Consider the following 18,483-nt stretch of genomic DNA (forward strand, 5'->3'; position numbering starts at 1 on the left):
ATAGAGAATAGAGTAGTTAAAGCAATCTTTCAAATTTATAAAGTAATTTTTAAAAAAGTGTATTTGTTACAATTTTAAGTATGTTTAGGAAGACAATTTAATTACTTCTTTACATCATAGTATACTAATATAGGTTAGACTAAAATGAAAATTTAATCAGTATCTAACTAGTATAAAACATTAACCAAGTGAGACAGATATGCCTGAACATTAATAACTCATTATGAAAGAAGCTACAATTCCAAAAAGAAAAAAAACAATTAAATTATTAGCTAGAGTACGTATAAAACAGAAACTAGAGCAAAAACAAAATAAGAGAAATTCTGAATATCCTATAATGTTAAAAGAAAAAAGATTCATTTAATGCCTATCTTAAGTTTTATTATAGACACCTCTAATTTATTCAGAGTATTTCTAAAAGCAATCTTCCCCCCTTCCCCCAAAACATGATTCACTAAATCTCAGGCTCCAAAGAAAGACCTTTGATTTTCTCTAATGGAGCCCAAAGAAGAATTAATGATACTCACAGTTGGAGAAAACTATACAGAAATCTTTCAGGGCTTCAACAAATCACTAACTCAAAACTCACTGCCCAACATGTACTACCACATAAATCACTGACAAACTAAGAGCATTGCCTTAAAAAAAAGGAAAAATTCATAAAGACCTCAGAAATATCAAAAAGTCTAAGTTAATCCTAAAGCAAATATTCAAATGAAGCTGAATTTATTAAGGAAAAAGTTAGAAAAGTTTGTTCCTACTTTGTATAAAAGCTTTGAAGCACATAGCACTGGTTGTGATTACTATCAATTTTTATTCAATATGGTGGCACAATAACCTGCAATGTTACAGCGACCAAGTCCTTAGATTCCATTAAAGAAAAGTTATTTGCTAAATTTCCTTTTTCAGTTTTAAATGTCATAGCATGTAACTGTGGACTTTTACATCTACCATATCTGAAAGATTTCTGCTATCCAGAGACACATCTAGTGTTTAACTGAATTCTACTAACCTTTTGACTGTGGGGCTATCTTGAAACAAAGGGATTTAAGTCACTGAGTATTTTTAATGGTATTTCTATTTAGTAAGTTTTTCTTTGCTGCTCTTTGCTTTCAGGGTAATTTAATGTTCCCTTGTCTGGTATAGCAGAAAACATAAATAGAAATAGAACAAACAAAAGTATGTGATTAACTTTCTTTATAAGATTTATTGTGTTGTGTATGTTTAGTTTGAGCTGTCTTATTCCTGTGCTCTGGAAATTAACCAGTGCCAGACTTCTGAATCCTCTTCAAATAACACTCTCCCTAGAATCCTAATAATTTCACTTGAACATCTCCTGGTAGTTTGTTTTGTTGGTTTTTTTTTCAGTCAAAGTAAAAAAACCTTAAACATAGTATTTAAAAGAGATGAACTAACCCACTGTGTTATAGTCTCAGCATTCTCTTCAATGTTATTTTTAGTGCAGCCTACAATTACATTGCTTATTTGAGTACTATTTAGCATGAATTGAAATTTTTCTTGAAATGTGAGCCATGTCACATGTGACCTTTCCCAGATACTTGCATATTTCTCATACTTTGTATTAACCATTCAGTTTTCTTTAGCAACATTTGATTTTCCTCTTGTAATTTTGTTGTCTCCACTATTTACTAGAACTAAGAAATCACAGTGCTTAAAAATAGCTCAAATAAATATATCCCTTTCTCATTTCTAGAGGATGAATTAGTATATACTAAAACACAGGCACAGATATGAAAGCCTGTGGCATCCTGTACACATGAACTTCAGATTCATGAATTTAGCTACTTAGATGAATAGAAAATACAACCAAGCTAGAGATATGTGATAAAAATTTTGGTTTTATGTGTTTATTCTGCTGTGACAAATTGAAGAAGCTCTCTTCTATCTCATGCCAAAGGCAAGCAGTGGCTGGGCATAGAAGGGCAAATATCCTCTTCCCCAGGGCCCCTGAGCATGTTTCACTGAGAGAAGTATAAAAGGGGAGAGGCAGAGAGAGGAAGGATTAGCAAGGACAGCGAGGCAGAAAGGATGGAGCCCAGGAGGTTCCTGGGAAAAGGAGCCGACAGGAACGAACCTCAGAGGAGACGGCAAGATGACAACTGGGGCCCAGAGAGAATCATGTTAACTAAGAAGCCACTGAAAGTTGCAAGAATGTACAAAAAATGCAGGAAAAGATAACACTAGCAAGGGCTGGAGTTATTTTCAAAGACTATTAACATTTTTCTCAGCCAGAGTTTGGTTTTCCTTTGTTTCACAAACAAGCATGTGGCAGTTCATATTCTAATAAAGATTATGACTTGAGAGAGCTGCTCTTTTGGTAATTTTTCTGTTATGGACAGGAAACAGACACTTCAAATAAATAGCTGTTTCAGGGTGAAATTCAGAGAGGTGACTGTGTCCATTCCTCCATTCCAGATGACGTTCAGCTATGATGCTATCCTGCAAGATATCTGTCTACCCTGTTGTCCCAGAATTTGAGTGAGAGCAATTCTACAATTATTCCATCAACAGGTCTCAGTGTTCTTCATCTGGGGAGTTTAACCTAATAACTGCCCTCAATCCTTCATTATGCAATCTAAGTAAATATTCTCTCATCTTAGCTATCAATCCATCCCAGATACTGAGAATAAATTACTGTTTTCTCTTTATATTGTTTACTGCATGTTTGAAAAGCATTATTTACCAGATTTAAAGCCTTCAAGCTCCTAAAAGTCTAAATTAAGGATAATGATGTATTGCTCCATTGTTTTTGTTACAGAAATGCAAAATAGTCCTCTAACCTTCCCAAATCAGCTAGTAGATTTATTGCTAAACAGTCCATAATTTAATTTACTTCTTTATATACTTTGGCCATATCATATTTTGTCACATGTTCATCACACAGAAGCCAAAATAAATGTTATTGTCAACCTTTGTAGTCTTTACATTGGAAATGGAGATCACATACTTTTCTGACAGCATCTGCTATTTTTCATTCACTTCAGAGCAGAGCGTAATTTGTCATACAACACAGCTTTTTACAAATCACCAGTTTCATACTTCAGAAGTGTCATTGCTAAATTCACCCTGAAGATAGGGACAAGGAGACTCAAAAATTAGCAGGGGAAAAATGTATCTCAGAGATAGTATTTACGTCAAGGGATAGGACACAGAGGACCTTCTGTCTCTGAATCTCCTTTCTGCTTGACAGACAAAATAGTTGATAAGAGGTTTCTTAAAAATCCTATTGCACCTTCAGTGGCACTAGTGGTAAAAGGTAAATGTAAAGCCAAGTCTGTGCAAAGAAATGCTAGTTTGAAGCTACCATGAGAAATTTAGGTTTAAAGCTACAAACCTAATGAAACACAAATATTAAAATATTTTTTCCTACAATACACACATTGTGTCAGCCAGTGCATATCAAGACTTGAAGGAAAATATCAAAACAAACAAACCTATAAAACAGCTTCCCTACAAGTTACATAATTTAGCAGGCATAAAATGAGGGAATGCAAAGAAAAAAGACACAGAAAACCAAACTTTTAAAAGTCTGGCCTTTTTTAAATATTCACATGCCAATTAAGCATTTTAAATGCATATGTTATTGCATGCAACTCAGCTGACCTATAATTTTGCATTAACTGACACGATTCATTAAATGTTACTGGTTTCATTGCTCTTGCCAAAACCCATTGAAGGTTCTAAATAAATCTTTCTGAGTACATTACCTGTCATGGGTAATTTCTTACCACAAGAAATATATAGAGTTCAAAGAGTTAATAAAAATAGGGATTTTAGTGATCTAAATATATTTGCAGTAATTTCTGTCTAGTTGTCCTTGACATTTCATCAACTGGCAACCTCCTCTGCACCCCTTTCATTCACACTTCTAATAAGACAGGTTAGCTTTCCATCATTTAATAGTCAGCTGCTTTTCAAACTGCTCAGGAAGCTTGGCTCTTCTCACATGAAGAATGATGCAGTAAAGCTACTGAAGGATGTATTAAAATAAAAAAAAGCAAAATGAATATTATAACAGACATTTCTTGTCTGTAAATGTGATATCTTGTTTATTTTAATAGCTACACTAAAACCCCAAGGTATAGTTAACAGTATTATATGCCTTGTGTCTTCATATAACAAAACATCCCCCAAATGCATTTTCTGATTTACAAGCCTGTGACAAATCCAAACTGCTGAGAAATTAAACTTTAAAAATATGTCTTCAGGTGATAGAGGACTGCTATTAACACTATTATAATTGTACACCGCTTGCATCAAAACTGACATTTCTGTTTAATATGTTTTGCTAAGGGTATGCCATTTTATGGCCTTACAATGAAATCAAATTCAACCCAGACGTTTCCACTTTTCTAGTATAATTCACTTCAAGGTTTTAAAGCTTCCATGTCTTTTTCTTTCTTTTCTTCCCAAAAGGTTGATCCCCTGGCATCCATTAATTCCACAAGAGTCTAGTACTGGGTCAATGAGTCAGTCATGAGTTCCTCCATTTCACACTAAGGCACTTTACTGACATTTTGTCAGAGTTAGCTTTCTAACTTCTAAACAGACTATTCAAAAAGTAATATAACAAGTTTGAGAGGTATTAGGAAAGATTAGTGTCTGAACAGGAGGTTCTGGGGAAGTCAATGTTACCAAAAACTGGAGGGGGAGGTGGGGGGGTTAGAAAGGAAAAAAATGTGCAAGCTGACTGGCCAAGTTATGGTCATTTCCGGGTGACTTGCTTCCCCAAAGGTCAGCCCACGAACGCTCATTCTTCCTCCAGCTTGTACTGATTATCTCAAGAGAAGGTCGATGTTGATAAAGGGAGACAATAAAATAAACTGTGTTATCAGGTTCTCCCTTGTGTGTTACCACTCTAACACAGCACATACTGGATTAATTCTGTTTCATCCACTGTAGGTGAATGAGTCTCTTGAAAATGAACCAAAACAACCTGAGAATAAGGAACAAAATGGTCTAAATAAATCTTTAATCCTTTATTGAGCAATAATCTATCATACACTTCATTTTTCAAAGGTGGTCTACTTTTTGCCATAATTTGAGATGCCAGAATTACAGCTTGTTTTCAGGCTGATTAAGCTACTGCCACAGCCCTATTTCATTAGCTCAGTGTGAAATAATTCAGTCCCAGAAGAGACTACACATATTTAAAGGGGAGAGTGAAGGAGGGAAAAGAAAGGAAGAAAGAGAGAGGGAATGCCAGGGAGGAGGCAAGCATGGGAGGAAAGGAGCTGGACACACAGAAATGTAGCTTCCTAAAGAGATACACATTCTTCTGCAAATTCCAGGTATTTGGTTTTTAAATTTTAATGCAGATTTCTGTGAAAGTGTTTTGGATGTATTTTTTCAGACAACATTGAGGCTGTAAAAGAACAGTTGTGGAAAGCATCTGCAGCACTTAAAAATCTCAGTTCATTAATAAAAATTGACCTACTTTAGCACTTACTGAAGCACTTGAAAATACTATACCTCTTTCTTAAACAGTAACTGATATAAAAAACCTTCCATATTTTACTTTCCTACAAAAAACCTTTTTTTCTTTTTAAATTAGACCTTGTTAAAAAGAATAGACACTTAATATAATTGTTTAATACAGTACTTGAGAGCAAAAATTTTGGCCATTTTACAATACACAGCAATGAAGTCTGTCAGATTAATTCATTACATATGATGTTTTAAAATAATTTCATAACCTGTGCCACAATAATTAATGAGATTAGTAAGATCAGAGCTAAATGTACTTAAAGCAGCTCAGAAGAATTTCAACTGTATGATAAGGAATACATGAATAATGAACACTTGCTAGCCTTAACAGTTTTCAAAGTTTGCTACTTTGATGGATAGCCTTTATTCCATACACTAAATATTTACCATAAAAATTAAAAAAATCTTTAGGATGGGAAAAGAATTTACAGCATGTATATCACAAGGAAATCCACACTGCGAGGCCCTTCCCCCCATGTACAGCTACACATGGAGCCAGAAGAAGCTACACAAGTATACAGAAAACTTTAACAGAGAGTATGCCTTCTCTTTTGCACACTCTAGACTTTCTAACAGGACTGCTGGATAAATACTAGAAGCTGCTAGACAGCTGACCACTAGTTTTTCTATAATTCACACACTCAGAGCTGAAGCTTTTCTGTTGTGCAAGAGAGTGGATGCTGCCCTTAGGACAGTGACAAAAATGGTCAGAAATTTTGAGGGGATTTCTTAGTAGTTCCCCTCACTGCTTTTCAAGTCCCTGAAAACTTGGTTAAAGTGTTTGAAAAGCCTGCAAGGCATTCTAAGCAGTAGCACAACTAATCTGAAAAAAATAAGTATTTGTAGTATTAATAAGAGTTCATTTTCCTATCATTTTGCAGAATGAGCTTCAAAGCCTCAGGGAAAAGTTGGCCCTGATGTAATGGCATTGAGAAATGAAATTAATTAAGATCTTAAGGAACAAACAGCAACAATTAGCTGCTATACTCGTTCTTGATTGATCGCTAAGAAACAGAGATTCTGCAAATCAAAGGGCCTTGCCAGCACTTTGCCAGTCTACTTTGAAAAAAAAAAGTTTTACAAATAAGGAGTTCGCTACTTCCCTTTGTGGGTATATTCAAATTCAGAGAATACTCAACTTCAACCTAACTTTTCACACTCTCTTGCTTAAATGAGCATTTTTCCACTCTGATCACTTTCCTCTGAGGTTCCTTCCCTCTTTATTCCTTGAGAAATAATTCTTCTCTCTTTCAAATGTTTGCATATTTCATAGCATTTATGTCTTCACTTTAGACATTAATTACCCCACACATACACACATTTTTCTACCTGTATCTAACTCCTAAAACACATTTTTTGTTCTTATGGCTAACTCCAGTGTAGGTATATCTTACACTTGATGGTTTCCAGCAAAGAAAGCACTAAGCATTTGCTTTATCCAGCAAGAATTCATACTAAAAACTGGAGAAGGAAAAGGAAGAAAACAATAACATATGTTCTCTGAGAACATAATAGCTCTGAATGAATGACTAATCAGACTGTTTCAGGTGGAAATTAGATTTCATGAGATATTCCAGTTGTTATAACCTAAGGATAAATTTTTGGTATAATGATAAACTTTGTGCCATCCTGTTGATCTCAGTTTCCTTCTTAAATTGAAGACAAAATAGGATTGCATTGACATCTTTTGCCCAGGCTATTGAAGTACACCTCAGTAGATTTATTCCAGTAGTGGCTTTGTATTAATATATAATAAATTATTTTGGTAGTGCAATCTATGGGATGCTGTTATTAAATCTACCCTAATTTCTAGGGTAGATTTTGTTAGATAATTGATGAATGTTTTCTATTTTTTTAGCATCTCTTAAAAATTCTGCTCATTTTTGAATCTGCTTTTATTCACCTATTTTCATCTTAAGCTGAATCAGTTCAAAATAAATCAATTCAATGTTATTTTTTAAACCCACCTTCCCTGTATTTTCAACAATTAACAAACCCCTGTTTTAAACAGGACATTTAATCCCTAATGTATCCCTGAATGGACAGATCAGGGATTATCTGGAGAAAACATTTATTGACTAACATACCTCATCTGTTCCTCCTGTATTAGATTTTCTGTAATGTCTTAGCTTCAGGTTGTATTTCTCTTTCTAATGGCATAACAGAAATGTGTATATATGTATAAATCTGATTCAGGGGCTCTACAGCAGACTGCCAAATGTATTCTGCAACACCTTACTTTGCAGCCTTTCCCCTAGAGCAATTTTGACCCTTAATTTTTACTATTTTACCTGCTATCCCCAATTCCCTTTCTACATTCAGTGGTATTAAAGAACATAGCTACTTCATTTCTTCACTTTTTGCTGTCCTTTTCTGAAGGTATCTGGTTCTGAGTGTCTTTTTAATATTTGTTTTATTTTGATAAGTTGTGGTTTTTTAATACAAATACATTTTGCATTGCAGCTGTTATCCACCTTTAATTTCTTCATGTTTGCAATGGCTGGCAGCAGCAGTTTAAATTATCCCACTTGGTTCACAAGACTCCTGGTATTTTCAGACAAACATTTCAGTTAATTGTTGTACTGATAACTCATTTGGATGATAGTTTAGGAAGTTTCCTTTCACTAATTATATACCCCATTTGAATACCATCTCTCTGTCTGTCCACAGATATTCCTTTATCTTTTGCAATGCCTTGATGTATTTAACTGCCCTCCTCCTGTGTACTAAAGCCAGACAAGAAGATTACAGTCACTTCCAACTGTCTTCCCTTTTTTCACAGTTTAAGGCTCTTATCCTTTGTTTGAGCCCCACTCCTAGGAAGTCACTCTCCCAGACATTCTAGTGGAATTCCGGGAAAAACAGATTTAGTTGAAAAGTAAAAATCAAAATGTTAGCACTTTGAAGATATATGAGATATAGTAGATATTACCTCAAATTGCTTCCAAATTTGGAAATTTCTTGTTTTTCTTACAAGGGTAAGAGTGATGATACTTAAAAAAACTATTGATGCACAGAGGAGCACAAATAAACATAAAATGTTTTGTAGAAGGTTCAGGTTGATTTCTTTAAAAAGCATTTTCTCCCATACGCTAGGATGACCATACAATTTGCAATTTGTTGTTCTAACAAGTAGCTGAATAGCAACATGATTTGTCCCTTCTGAGATTGTTGGAATACTTGGGCAAACAAGAGCTCTGGAATAAAAATAAGTCGACAAATATACATATTTTTTTTCTTTTTCTTTGCCAAGACAAATAAATATAAAATTATTAAAAATATAAATAAAAATATAATGGCAATATGACCATTTCCTAGTATGAGCGGTAGCATATAAATAGAGGAGAAACATGTTCACTGTAAAAAATGTGGGTTTTTGTAAAAAGAGCAATTTTTATAGTGAAGCCTTTACCTACTTTATTATTAGAAAATGAGAATCAAGAAGGGACCATATTATTCAAAATATTTCTAGATTTTTGTTTCCTTCTGATAAGGTTGCATGTCTGTGAGCAGTAACCATTTATATTTAACAAGGTAAATACAAAGGTAAGGAATAACAGCAGTAAAATCACCCTGCTCTCTGGCTGTTTCTGTATATAGTGTAGACGTTGTTTTAATCTAATGTGTATTGTTGCATAATATCCCCAGGCACATTCAAGTAAAAGCTAAAGCTGTACAGAAAAGCCAACATTTTAAATGGGTCTTGTCATTAATGCTTTATTAATTGCCCCAGGCAATGCAAACCCAGAGCTAGGCAAGCTATAACAATATGACACTTTAAGGTCAAATCCAATTCCTGCTGTGTTTTATGGAGTGGGCCAAATATTGAGTTAACAGCAGGAAAGAACAATTTATTGAGCTTTTCTCCATCTCCTGATTATCTGATCTAAATTAGATCAGTTAGGTTGTTTTTCTCTAAAAAAAATCCTATCTTTTGTCCACTCAACTTCAAAGAATCTTTGATTTTTGTGTTAGAACAATAAACTTTATCAACATCTATTTATTCATGCTATACCTACTATGATGAATATAAAGAAATGAGATCTATATATATAAATATGAAATAGAATACAGCACTTCTTTATGTTCACATAAACAAAAATACCATAATGAAATTGCATATTTATCTATTTATTTAGCATATATGTTACCTTGACATCTGAGGTATCTCTTTGGCTGTTCCTCCAGGACCTGGCCACTGAAGAAAAGGTTCGATCTGGGTGGTCAAACTTGCCATCATTTGCATTTAGAAAGAATGTTGTAAAGGGCTCCTGTAGTTAATGAAATTATGACAGATTAAGGAAACAGTACAAGGACTCGTACAGCAGGTTTCTGTCAAAATCCAAAGGCCTTTTGCAGATCAAAATACTTCATAAAGGCAGAATTAAAGAAAAACATGGCACCTCATAGTAATTTGTATGCATGGGTTTCTGCACTGAACATCTGAGTATATTTCTTGGCAGTAATACATTTTGCACAAACAAATCCTGAGTTCTATACCATAAGACTAATTACCCATCAGACACATATAGCCTAGTTCCAGTTCACAATGACTGCTTTCTTTACTGCAACCACCACATTTTGTGTTATTTACATAACTGGACTTTGTTTACTCCTTGCATGTTGGTATGTCAAAATCCTTTAAAAAAATCCTGTCTCTAAAGCTTTTTTGTGTTTTCATTTAACTGAAAAGAGCTCAGTAGGTTCCACTTTGCCTCAAGGTGAGATGAATGGCTCCATGGTCGTTATGAGGCAGACTATGGTTCCAGGATATGGAGCTTTATCATTATGTTGGGGCAGAGGTACAGAGATTAAATATTTAGAGTCTTTACATTTGCTAATTCTATCTGAAGCCATATCCCAGTTTATACTAAATGGAAACAGCTACCAGAATTTGGGGAGGAAGAGCTCAGGTATTAGACAGTCTGGATAACCCATTTTGATGTCACTACATTCCTCTGCAGGGAAGGGGTTAACAGTGGACCAAATCCTTAATTTGACAGTAAAACCTGAATACTGAGATCATTGGCAGAAACCTGGATTTTCACCACTACTCCATTAGCTCTCTTATTCAACTAATAGTTGGCAGTGTGCCTACAGGGATGGATGTTCATTCCTCCTTTGCCAAAGTCTCATGGGGAATGTTTTTAAGAAAGTCCCTTTCATTAAATTCGTACCCAAACTTATTTCATTGCATATCCTGATCTGGAAATCTGGAAATTTTGTTAATCAAAATTTTATTACGGAATTACTCATCTATTATTTGAATTTTATTCTAAACACACTCTGTTTCCTTCTATGAAATTTTTAAACAAGTCAGGGAGCTCCTCCATGAATGAATTTTTGAAGGAATTATACCACATTATACACATTGTGTGTATATTGCCCCAGATGAAAAAGGTATGAAGACATTTATGTTTACATAGTCCTTAAGAGAAATTAAAATATACATAAGGAAAGCACAGATGTAAAAACAGTGAAAACATCCAAGAAAAGGGGAAAATAAAAGATGGAATTCTGACTCCCAGAGACCATTTTTTCTCTATTTCACATGTCTTCCCAATTAATTTTTTCTATCATGCAAAGCAGTCAACACAGGCTACTTTTGTTCTAAGAAGAAAATACTCTAATCAATTTTTTCCTCTTAAAACATGGGAAATTTGTTTTTAATAGACACATTCAAAAGAATAGTGCCTCATAAATATACTCTATCTGAGCATTTAGTCTAATCGGAGAATACAAATATATTTTAAATAATTAATTAAAATAATTTACTTAAATACAAAATTAACACAATATAATTTCTTGTTGGAGGTACCTAAATCTCATTGTATAATGGCTTTATTCGCACTGTGAATATTGAAAGGTTGTGTGGTGAGGAAAAGATTTATAATTTAAATAGAATATTAAAATTTAAGAATAGCTCAGCTTGGTGAGTAGTATAAACTACCACAATGAACTGAAATATTGACAGAAAATAATTTTTTATCTATACAGATTTTCCAGTTCTCCATATAGTGAATTCAATGTAAAATAGAAATGAAAATGTGTAAGATCAAGACCCAGAAGTACAAAATGGAAAACAATATCTACAGAAATTTGATTATATTACTTTATCCTAAAATTATGTTAATATTATAATTTTATTAAATTTATATTTTTCAATATTAGAATTCTTTTGCTTTTGAATTAATTCTTTCTCCCAGTTATCTGCATATATTTGCAATAGGAATTATGCTGTTTTCTAGCTTGCCCCTTTGACTGAAAAACATTATATGTTCTTGATCTGAGCACAAATAATTCTGTCTTTTAACAACTTCTACCCATCACTCTTTTCTTTATAAGATATGTCTAATATTTGTGAATATTATTGTGGATCAGACTGTGGATCATTGCAGAGGTTCTGAAATCAGCAGCAGTCAACGGATTTAAAAGAAGCAGAAACCAGAAAAATTATGTAATTACAATAAATTATGTAAAAATATTAATCCAAACTTCCATGACAACATTATTTTAAGCATCTGAGACAAATATACAAAAGCAATAAAATTCATAATCAAGGATTAAACTTTTAGTAGCTGAGCACTACAGGGTGCCCTATTATGCTATCCTGACATGGCCTGTTGTGCCTATCTTTTTGGATTTTTAATCCTTAGCAGAAATTCAGAGCTTTCACTTGCTTTATCTCAGACTTCTAACATAATTTTAAGGTAATTTTTATTCTCTGGGAAGCCAAGTGCTTATACAAATATAATTCATATCGTATTCTATATACGAACTTGAATACTGTTATTCTATGATACCAATTACTGTCATTTCATGTAAAGGTTTTGTTGCTGTGAAAGCTATAAAGCAGCACAATGTTTTCATTAATACTCCATCTCACTCATTCCTAATATTCTGAATAAAATTCACGCCTTGTTCACTGCCAACAAGGAGAGAAATTCATGGGGGACTTGATTACATTGAACACAAGCTTGAGCTGTGAGAGCAATGAATTTTTCCATTCAATAGCATTTCTCTCCCCCATTTCCCTTTTAAGAGTACCCAGACTCATTTGAATCATTTATGGTGGGAGTAGAGGGAGGAGGAAGAGATGTGGTCATTCTAAGACATCCTATGTGAAATAAAAATGTCTTTCCAGCCATTTATAAGATGAGAGAGAGAGTATGTAAGGGCTTGTCAGAGTGACACACACCTTTTGCCTGATATATCTGTGATTGTCCTGCTCAAATCTAACAAGAAGAAGACCCAAATTCACTTCTGTTTACCAGATTACATCCTCCTCATCTTTGAATCTTACTAAAAACTGGTTTTAACTCAATCTGATCTAACTCATAATAAATCCAGAATTTTTTCTGCCTTGTACAAATATGCAGTCATTGTGACAGCAAATGGAAGACAATTATTCTCTACAAACATCTTGATTACCACATTAGAGAATCATGCTCTCAAACACTGGTCGCTGTTTCCTTGAAGATGCAACTGATTTACACAAATATAACTTCTTCAGAATCAATTATTGAGAACATTCAATTGTATCATAACTCTATCCTAGTTCTCCTAAAAATCTGAAACCAATGCTGGTATTCATATTCTAGGTGATTCAAGCCGGAATTCATTCTTCTATATTACTTTTTCCTTCTGTCTACTTTTCAGGTCAAGTCACATATGGCTTTCTGATGTGGCATTCTTGGTTTAAAATATTTTGTCTTCTGCAACTTAAATATTCACTGCTTCAGATTAAATGCACATGAAGAAAGTGAGTCTTCAGGTGATAAGGTCACCTAGCGATAAACTATGAATATTCAATTTCATTTACACAAAAATACATATAACAGAATATGGTGAAATGGTGAAACAGAGATATCAGAATTAACTGCACAGGACAAAACTGAGGCTAAAGCATACAGTGTCTTTTAAAAAACTACCATGATACATGTGTCACTACAGGACACGTGAAAACACGACACGAGCTGCTGCTATTGCAAAGGTGAAAAAGAGGAAGTTTATTTTCTGACTCCAGCATTTATACTTTTCCAAAGGTGACAGTGGATTGGAGGCTGAATGTGCCATCTCTCCAATGACATTGGACAAATTACTAGTACATCAAATTTCTCCGCCACTATGAAGGAATGCAAAACAATGGGTTGTTTACAGAAAGTTCTCTACTAGAATGCAGACTCAGAAAGCTTTAGAAAATCTTAAGAATCAGGGCAACAATACATATATTGGGTTTGTGTGACAAAGTTTTGGTAGTGGGGGGGCTACAGGGTTGGCTTCTTAGCTGACCAAGGCTAGGTCTGTCAGTTATAGCAAAGTGCCTTTGTGACAACAGACTTAAGAAGGGTCAGGGAAAAACTGCAGAAGAACACTAGAGAGGGCAATGAGAATATGTGAGAGGAACAGATCTGCAGACAACAAAGTCAGTGCAGGACAAGGGCCAGGAGGTGCTCCAGGCTCCAGAGCAGATATTCCCTGCAGCCCATGGTGCAGCCCATGGTGAGGCAGTTGTGCCCCTACAGACCATGGAGGTCCAGAGGGGAATACAGCTCTACCTGAAGCCCTTGGAGGAATCCGTGGCTCAGCAGGTAGATGCCTGAGGAAGGTCATGAGCCCCTGGAAGCCTTTGCTGGCAGGGACCTGTGCTTCTGTGGAGAGTGGAGCCCATGTGGGGGCAGGTTTGTTGGCAGGATTTGTAAGCCCAGAGGGGACCCACTGTTGCAGTCTGTTCCTGAGGGACTGCACCCTGTGGGAGGGATCCACGCTGGAGCAGCTCATGAAGAGCTGCAGCCTGTGGGAAGGACCCACTTTAGAGAAGCTCATGGAGGACTGTCTCCCATGGGAGGGACTCCACATTGGAACAGGGGAAGAATGTGAAGTCTTCTGAGGATAAAGGAGTGGCAGAGACAAGTGTGATGAACTGAGCACAGCCTCCATTCCCATTCCCCTGTGTCAGAGGGGAGAGGAGAGAGAGAATTTAGGAGTTAAGTCCAGAGAAGAAGGGAGAGGTTGGGAGGAAGATGGTTTTAAAATTTGACTATTTTCTCATTATCCTACTCTTATTTGATTAGTAATAATTCAAACTAATTTCCCCAAGCTGATTTCCCCATCCTTTTTGCCCATGATGGTAACTAGTGAGGGATCTCTCCCTGCCCTTATCTCAACCCATGAGTCTTTCCTTATTTTTTCTTTCTCTTGCCCAGCTGAAGTGGGGAGTAGTAGAGCAGTTTTGGTGGGTACGACATCTAGTCAGAGCCAGCCCACCACAAATACATCAGATAAGGGAAAGCAACTGAGGGAAATATAATGCACAAGGGAACAGATTATCACAGAATTGACTAAAAAATATGATATTAAAAGCAATGTTTTGAAGACAACTGACAGAAACCAGATTGCATCTGTCAAAGCTGAAAAGCAAGACTTAAAATTATTTTTAAGGTTTTATGGCAGTTACAAAATTCTCTCTCTATATATATTTATATACTTCAGAGTGGCTGAAACTTGCTTATCTACAGCAAATACTGTTTCCTCTAATACTAAGGTCTATAGGCAGGCAGTTTCTCCCCTAGGATCCCCATTACTACATGCTGTTTTGTTCTGATGCTATCTAAACTCTCATTTTCAAATATCTTTTTGTCTTATATTTTTCATTTGTTTCCTTGCTTTTTCCTTTCTCATTTGCTTTTCATTTTCTCTTGTTCTTTGGGGTTCACAGTCTTCTCCGATGGCTTAATTTGTACTCCTGTCCTTCATTCTCAGTTTGTTGCCACTTTCTACCAAAAGCTCTACAGTAACACATCTTTTCCCATCACTCTTCTCCAGACTTTCAAAATACTGAAAGCATTTTTCTGACTGAATCTCTGCATCTCTTCATGTCACCTTCCTCTTTCTGGACTAATCTGTAATTTACCTTTTCTTACAAAGTCTTCTTCACAAACATATATCAAAGCTCTAGCTCAAGAAATTAATGAGCAAGAAATACTACTTTAATGTACAGAAATCTGACCTAGCCTTACTTATCAATGTCACTGGCACAAACTTCTGCCTTAGGATATTTCACCCTTTATTTTGTAACAAAAATATCTCTCTGTAGTTCACTATGACTTTATATCCTTCATTGCCATAATCTTTTCCTCTATACAGACTTATTTTCAAATATCTATTTAGGCTTTCCATTTGCTCTCTTATCCAGTCTTACCATATCTTTTTTTCCTTTACTGAGGTTCAAATTTCCCCTGGATTTGTCTTCTCTCACTTTTGTTGTCTACTCCCATTAGAGATTGCTTTTCTTTGCTGGTCAATCATATTTAAATAATCTTTAAAATACCTGTGTAGGAGTGTCCCTGTATTTAAGTTATCTGTTGTTTTCACCTTTCCACTGGCAACATCTTCTTTGGATAACAGTGGTTTCCACTTCTGCTTTCTATGCTCACATATATAATTTGCTCTAACAAATTTAATTTGTAAGGCCATATATTGCAAGGCCATCCAGGCAAAGACCTTGTCCTCTTGCTCTTTCAGGTGAGAACACAAAGAGAGCAAGACCATCTACAGTATTACATAAAAAACAGTAGTAAAAACGACACTGAATCAACCTAATACAGGAAATGAATATTCCTTGGTGTGTTGTACATTCAGCCTGTAACTAGATTTTCAGTGCTGAGAATTTGCTGACTAGCAAGAGGGGATCTTTTGCTGTACAGCAGACAAAATTAATAGATAACCATGCAAATAAAACTACTGCTTTTAATCTACTTTAAAGCAACAAAGAAGCACATGTGTACCATGAAATGGACACAGTAGATTAATAATTTAGAAACATTTAAAAGAAATACAGTGGTCATCCAACACAGGAGTGTATTCAACACTTAGTTTCACATAGTTTAAGAAGTATATCCTGAACTCACAGAAACAAGAATTCCCTTCTGAGCAGAAAAAAATGAATATGTCTAAGGGAAGTTGAGATGAGTGAAAACTCGATTATCAAGCTTTGTGTGGCTCTGTTTTACTTTGTTGTGTGCAAAACATGCTTAGAATACACCTTATGCAACAGATCTTTATTTGCAGAGTGTACTTTAACTTAAGTAATTACACAGTCACTCAATTTTTTATTAATTCAGGTTTCTCTGTGAAACCTTCAGTGTCTCATCAACATTCTTTATTCTGTAAATAATTGTGCTAACACATACACTGAATTCAGATTCATTCTATCTTTGAAGTTTGGTCCCCTTCCCCTTCCCCAGATCTGGTTTTGGTCATAGGAGCATGAGATTTCCAGAACTGACATAACAGATTGAAGTTAGAATCCAAATTACTACACTTCTGAAAACTGTAGAGAAACTCATTAATTTAGAAGCATAGTTCATTTGCATAAAATATTACCCAATGTTGCTTTAATATAAAACTGGTTATATAATTCCTCCCTTGATGTAACAGTTTAATGTTCTTACAAAAGATTTGTTTTTTCATATTGCATGGATCTGTCCCTAGCTAAAAAATAATAAATTAATATGAGTAGTATCAGATTCCTATACTCTAGATATATTTTTGGGGGGTGGATTTCATTTTAGATGCATTTTTCTCATTGTATACATCCTTATACCACCACAATTTTATGTTTAAATTTATTTTGGACTGTTTGGGTAGGAAGGACCCCCTGATCACTACAAATAAGTATATAAAAAATATCTAGATCTGAGATTTTAAGGTGGGGAAGAACAATGAGATTCTATAGAAGGGTGTTTTCATAAAAACAAAACAAAACAATCATAAGTGACAGAATAGATGCTTTAAATAAAGATATTAATGAAAACCAGGATCCAGAAATACTTACAATACGAACAAGCCAAGCCAAGGTAGAAGTAGATGTAGAGTAGTGGGTGTTATAATGATAAGGTGGAGTCTGATCATCTTCCCATGTCTCATACCGTTCTGCATAGAAGACAGCTCTCTTTGGGTTCAAAGCACCAATGGGCTGTAAAATGATAAGAGGTCAAATATATTATCAGCTAAAGGGCGGCATGTCTGATATGGTATAAGTTAATTCTGCATTAAGATTCACTGCACAGGAGACTCTGCAACCAAACACATTCCATGCTGTAGTAACCCCTGAGATTGCTGTAAGCTTAGAGTTTATTTTCAAAGGCTTTGTGTACTAAAAGTCTTATGAGTTTCCTTATTTTAACTGACAAATAGAAGTGATCCACATCTGCAAACTTTCAAGACCTTGAAGTATAAGTTGTTTCCCAATTAGTTCAGTAACATTCTTCTGGAAATAGACTTCTAAAACTGCATTTAAAATGCATTGAGGCCAAACTAATATTTCTGTTGCTGTCATTCGCCATAATCACACAGCTAATGAAAACTGACTTTTGTTCGCACAGGATACTTTGTAATGCGCAGTTCATGATGAAAAGATTTCACGCGGAACTGCTGATGGTGTCTGGTGATCCTAAGCAGAAATACTTAAAAACCATGCATAGTCCTCAGGACTGGGTGTACTTTCTGACTGAACAAAGCCACGTTTTACTGAACAAAGCAAACAAGCATTGTACTTGAAAACAATAGAATGTGGAAATTATTCACAAATTCAAAGTCCATTCTGCGTAAATATAAAGGACAATCTATACAAATTAGGTGAAAAACAAAAGAAATGTAAGGCAGTAGTAGGAACTATTGGTTTTGATGTGGCTACTTGAGGAATACAAGCTTTTTATGATTTTTTAACCCACTTTACCTCAGAAGCTTTTGCAGAAAGTATTTATTTAACATGTTATGCAAAAGTTTCTTGGATAATGAAAATACAGCTTTTAGCATTTATAGTAAATTTAACCAAACACACAGAGTTTAATACTTAGAGGAGAGCACACTTCCACACCAAATAATTGTTTAAAGTTATTGTACTTTGAAATTGTTAATTTATTTGCATTAATCAAATTTTAATTAGAATTTATAATATTAAGGGTATTGAAA

At 34.9% G+C, this 18,483-nt stretch overlaps 1 protein-coding gene across 17 annotated transcripts in view; it reads right to left on the minus strand.

Annotated features, from left to right (window-relative positions):
- NBEA (neurobeachin) overlaps window positions 1-18,483 on the minus strand; it is a 450,877-nt gene that overhangs the window by 55,090 nt on the left and 377,304 nt on the right. For all 17 annotated transcript variants that reach the window (XM_085579109.1, XM_085579166.1, XM_085579149.1 and 14 more), the window contains 2 exons: window positions 17,345-17,485; window positions 9,660-9,779 (listed from right to left, as the gene is read on the minus strand). In XM_085579109.1, the coding sequence (XP_085435235.1) occupies window positions 9,660-9,779; window positions 17,345-17,485 (261 nt within the window). The remainder of the gene's footprint in view (window positions 1-9,659; window positions 9,780-17,344; window positions 17,486-18,483) is intronic.

The sequence above is a fragment of the Lonchura striata genome, chromosome 1 (assembly GCF_050655825.1).
Source record: "Lonchura striata isolate lonStrDom1 chromosome 1, ASM5065582v1, whole genome shotgun sequence".
NCBI lineage: Eukaryota > Metazoa > Chordata > Aves > Passeriformes > Estrildidae > Lonchura > Lonchura striata.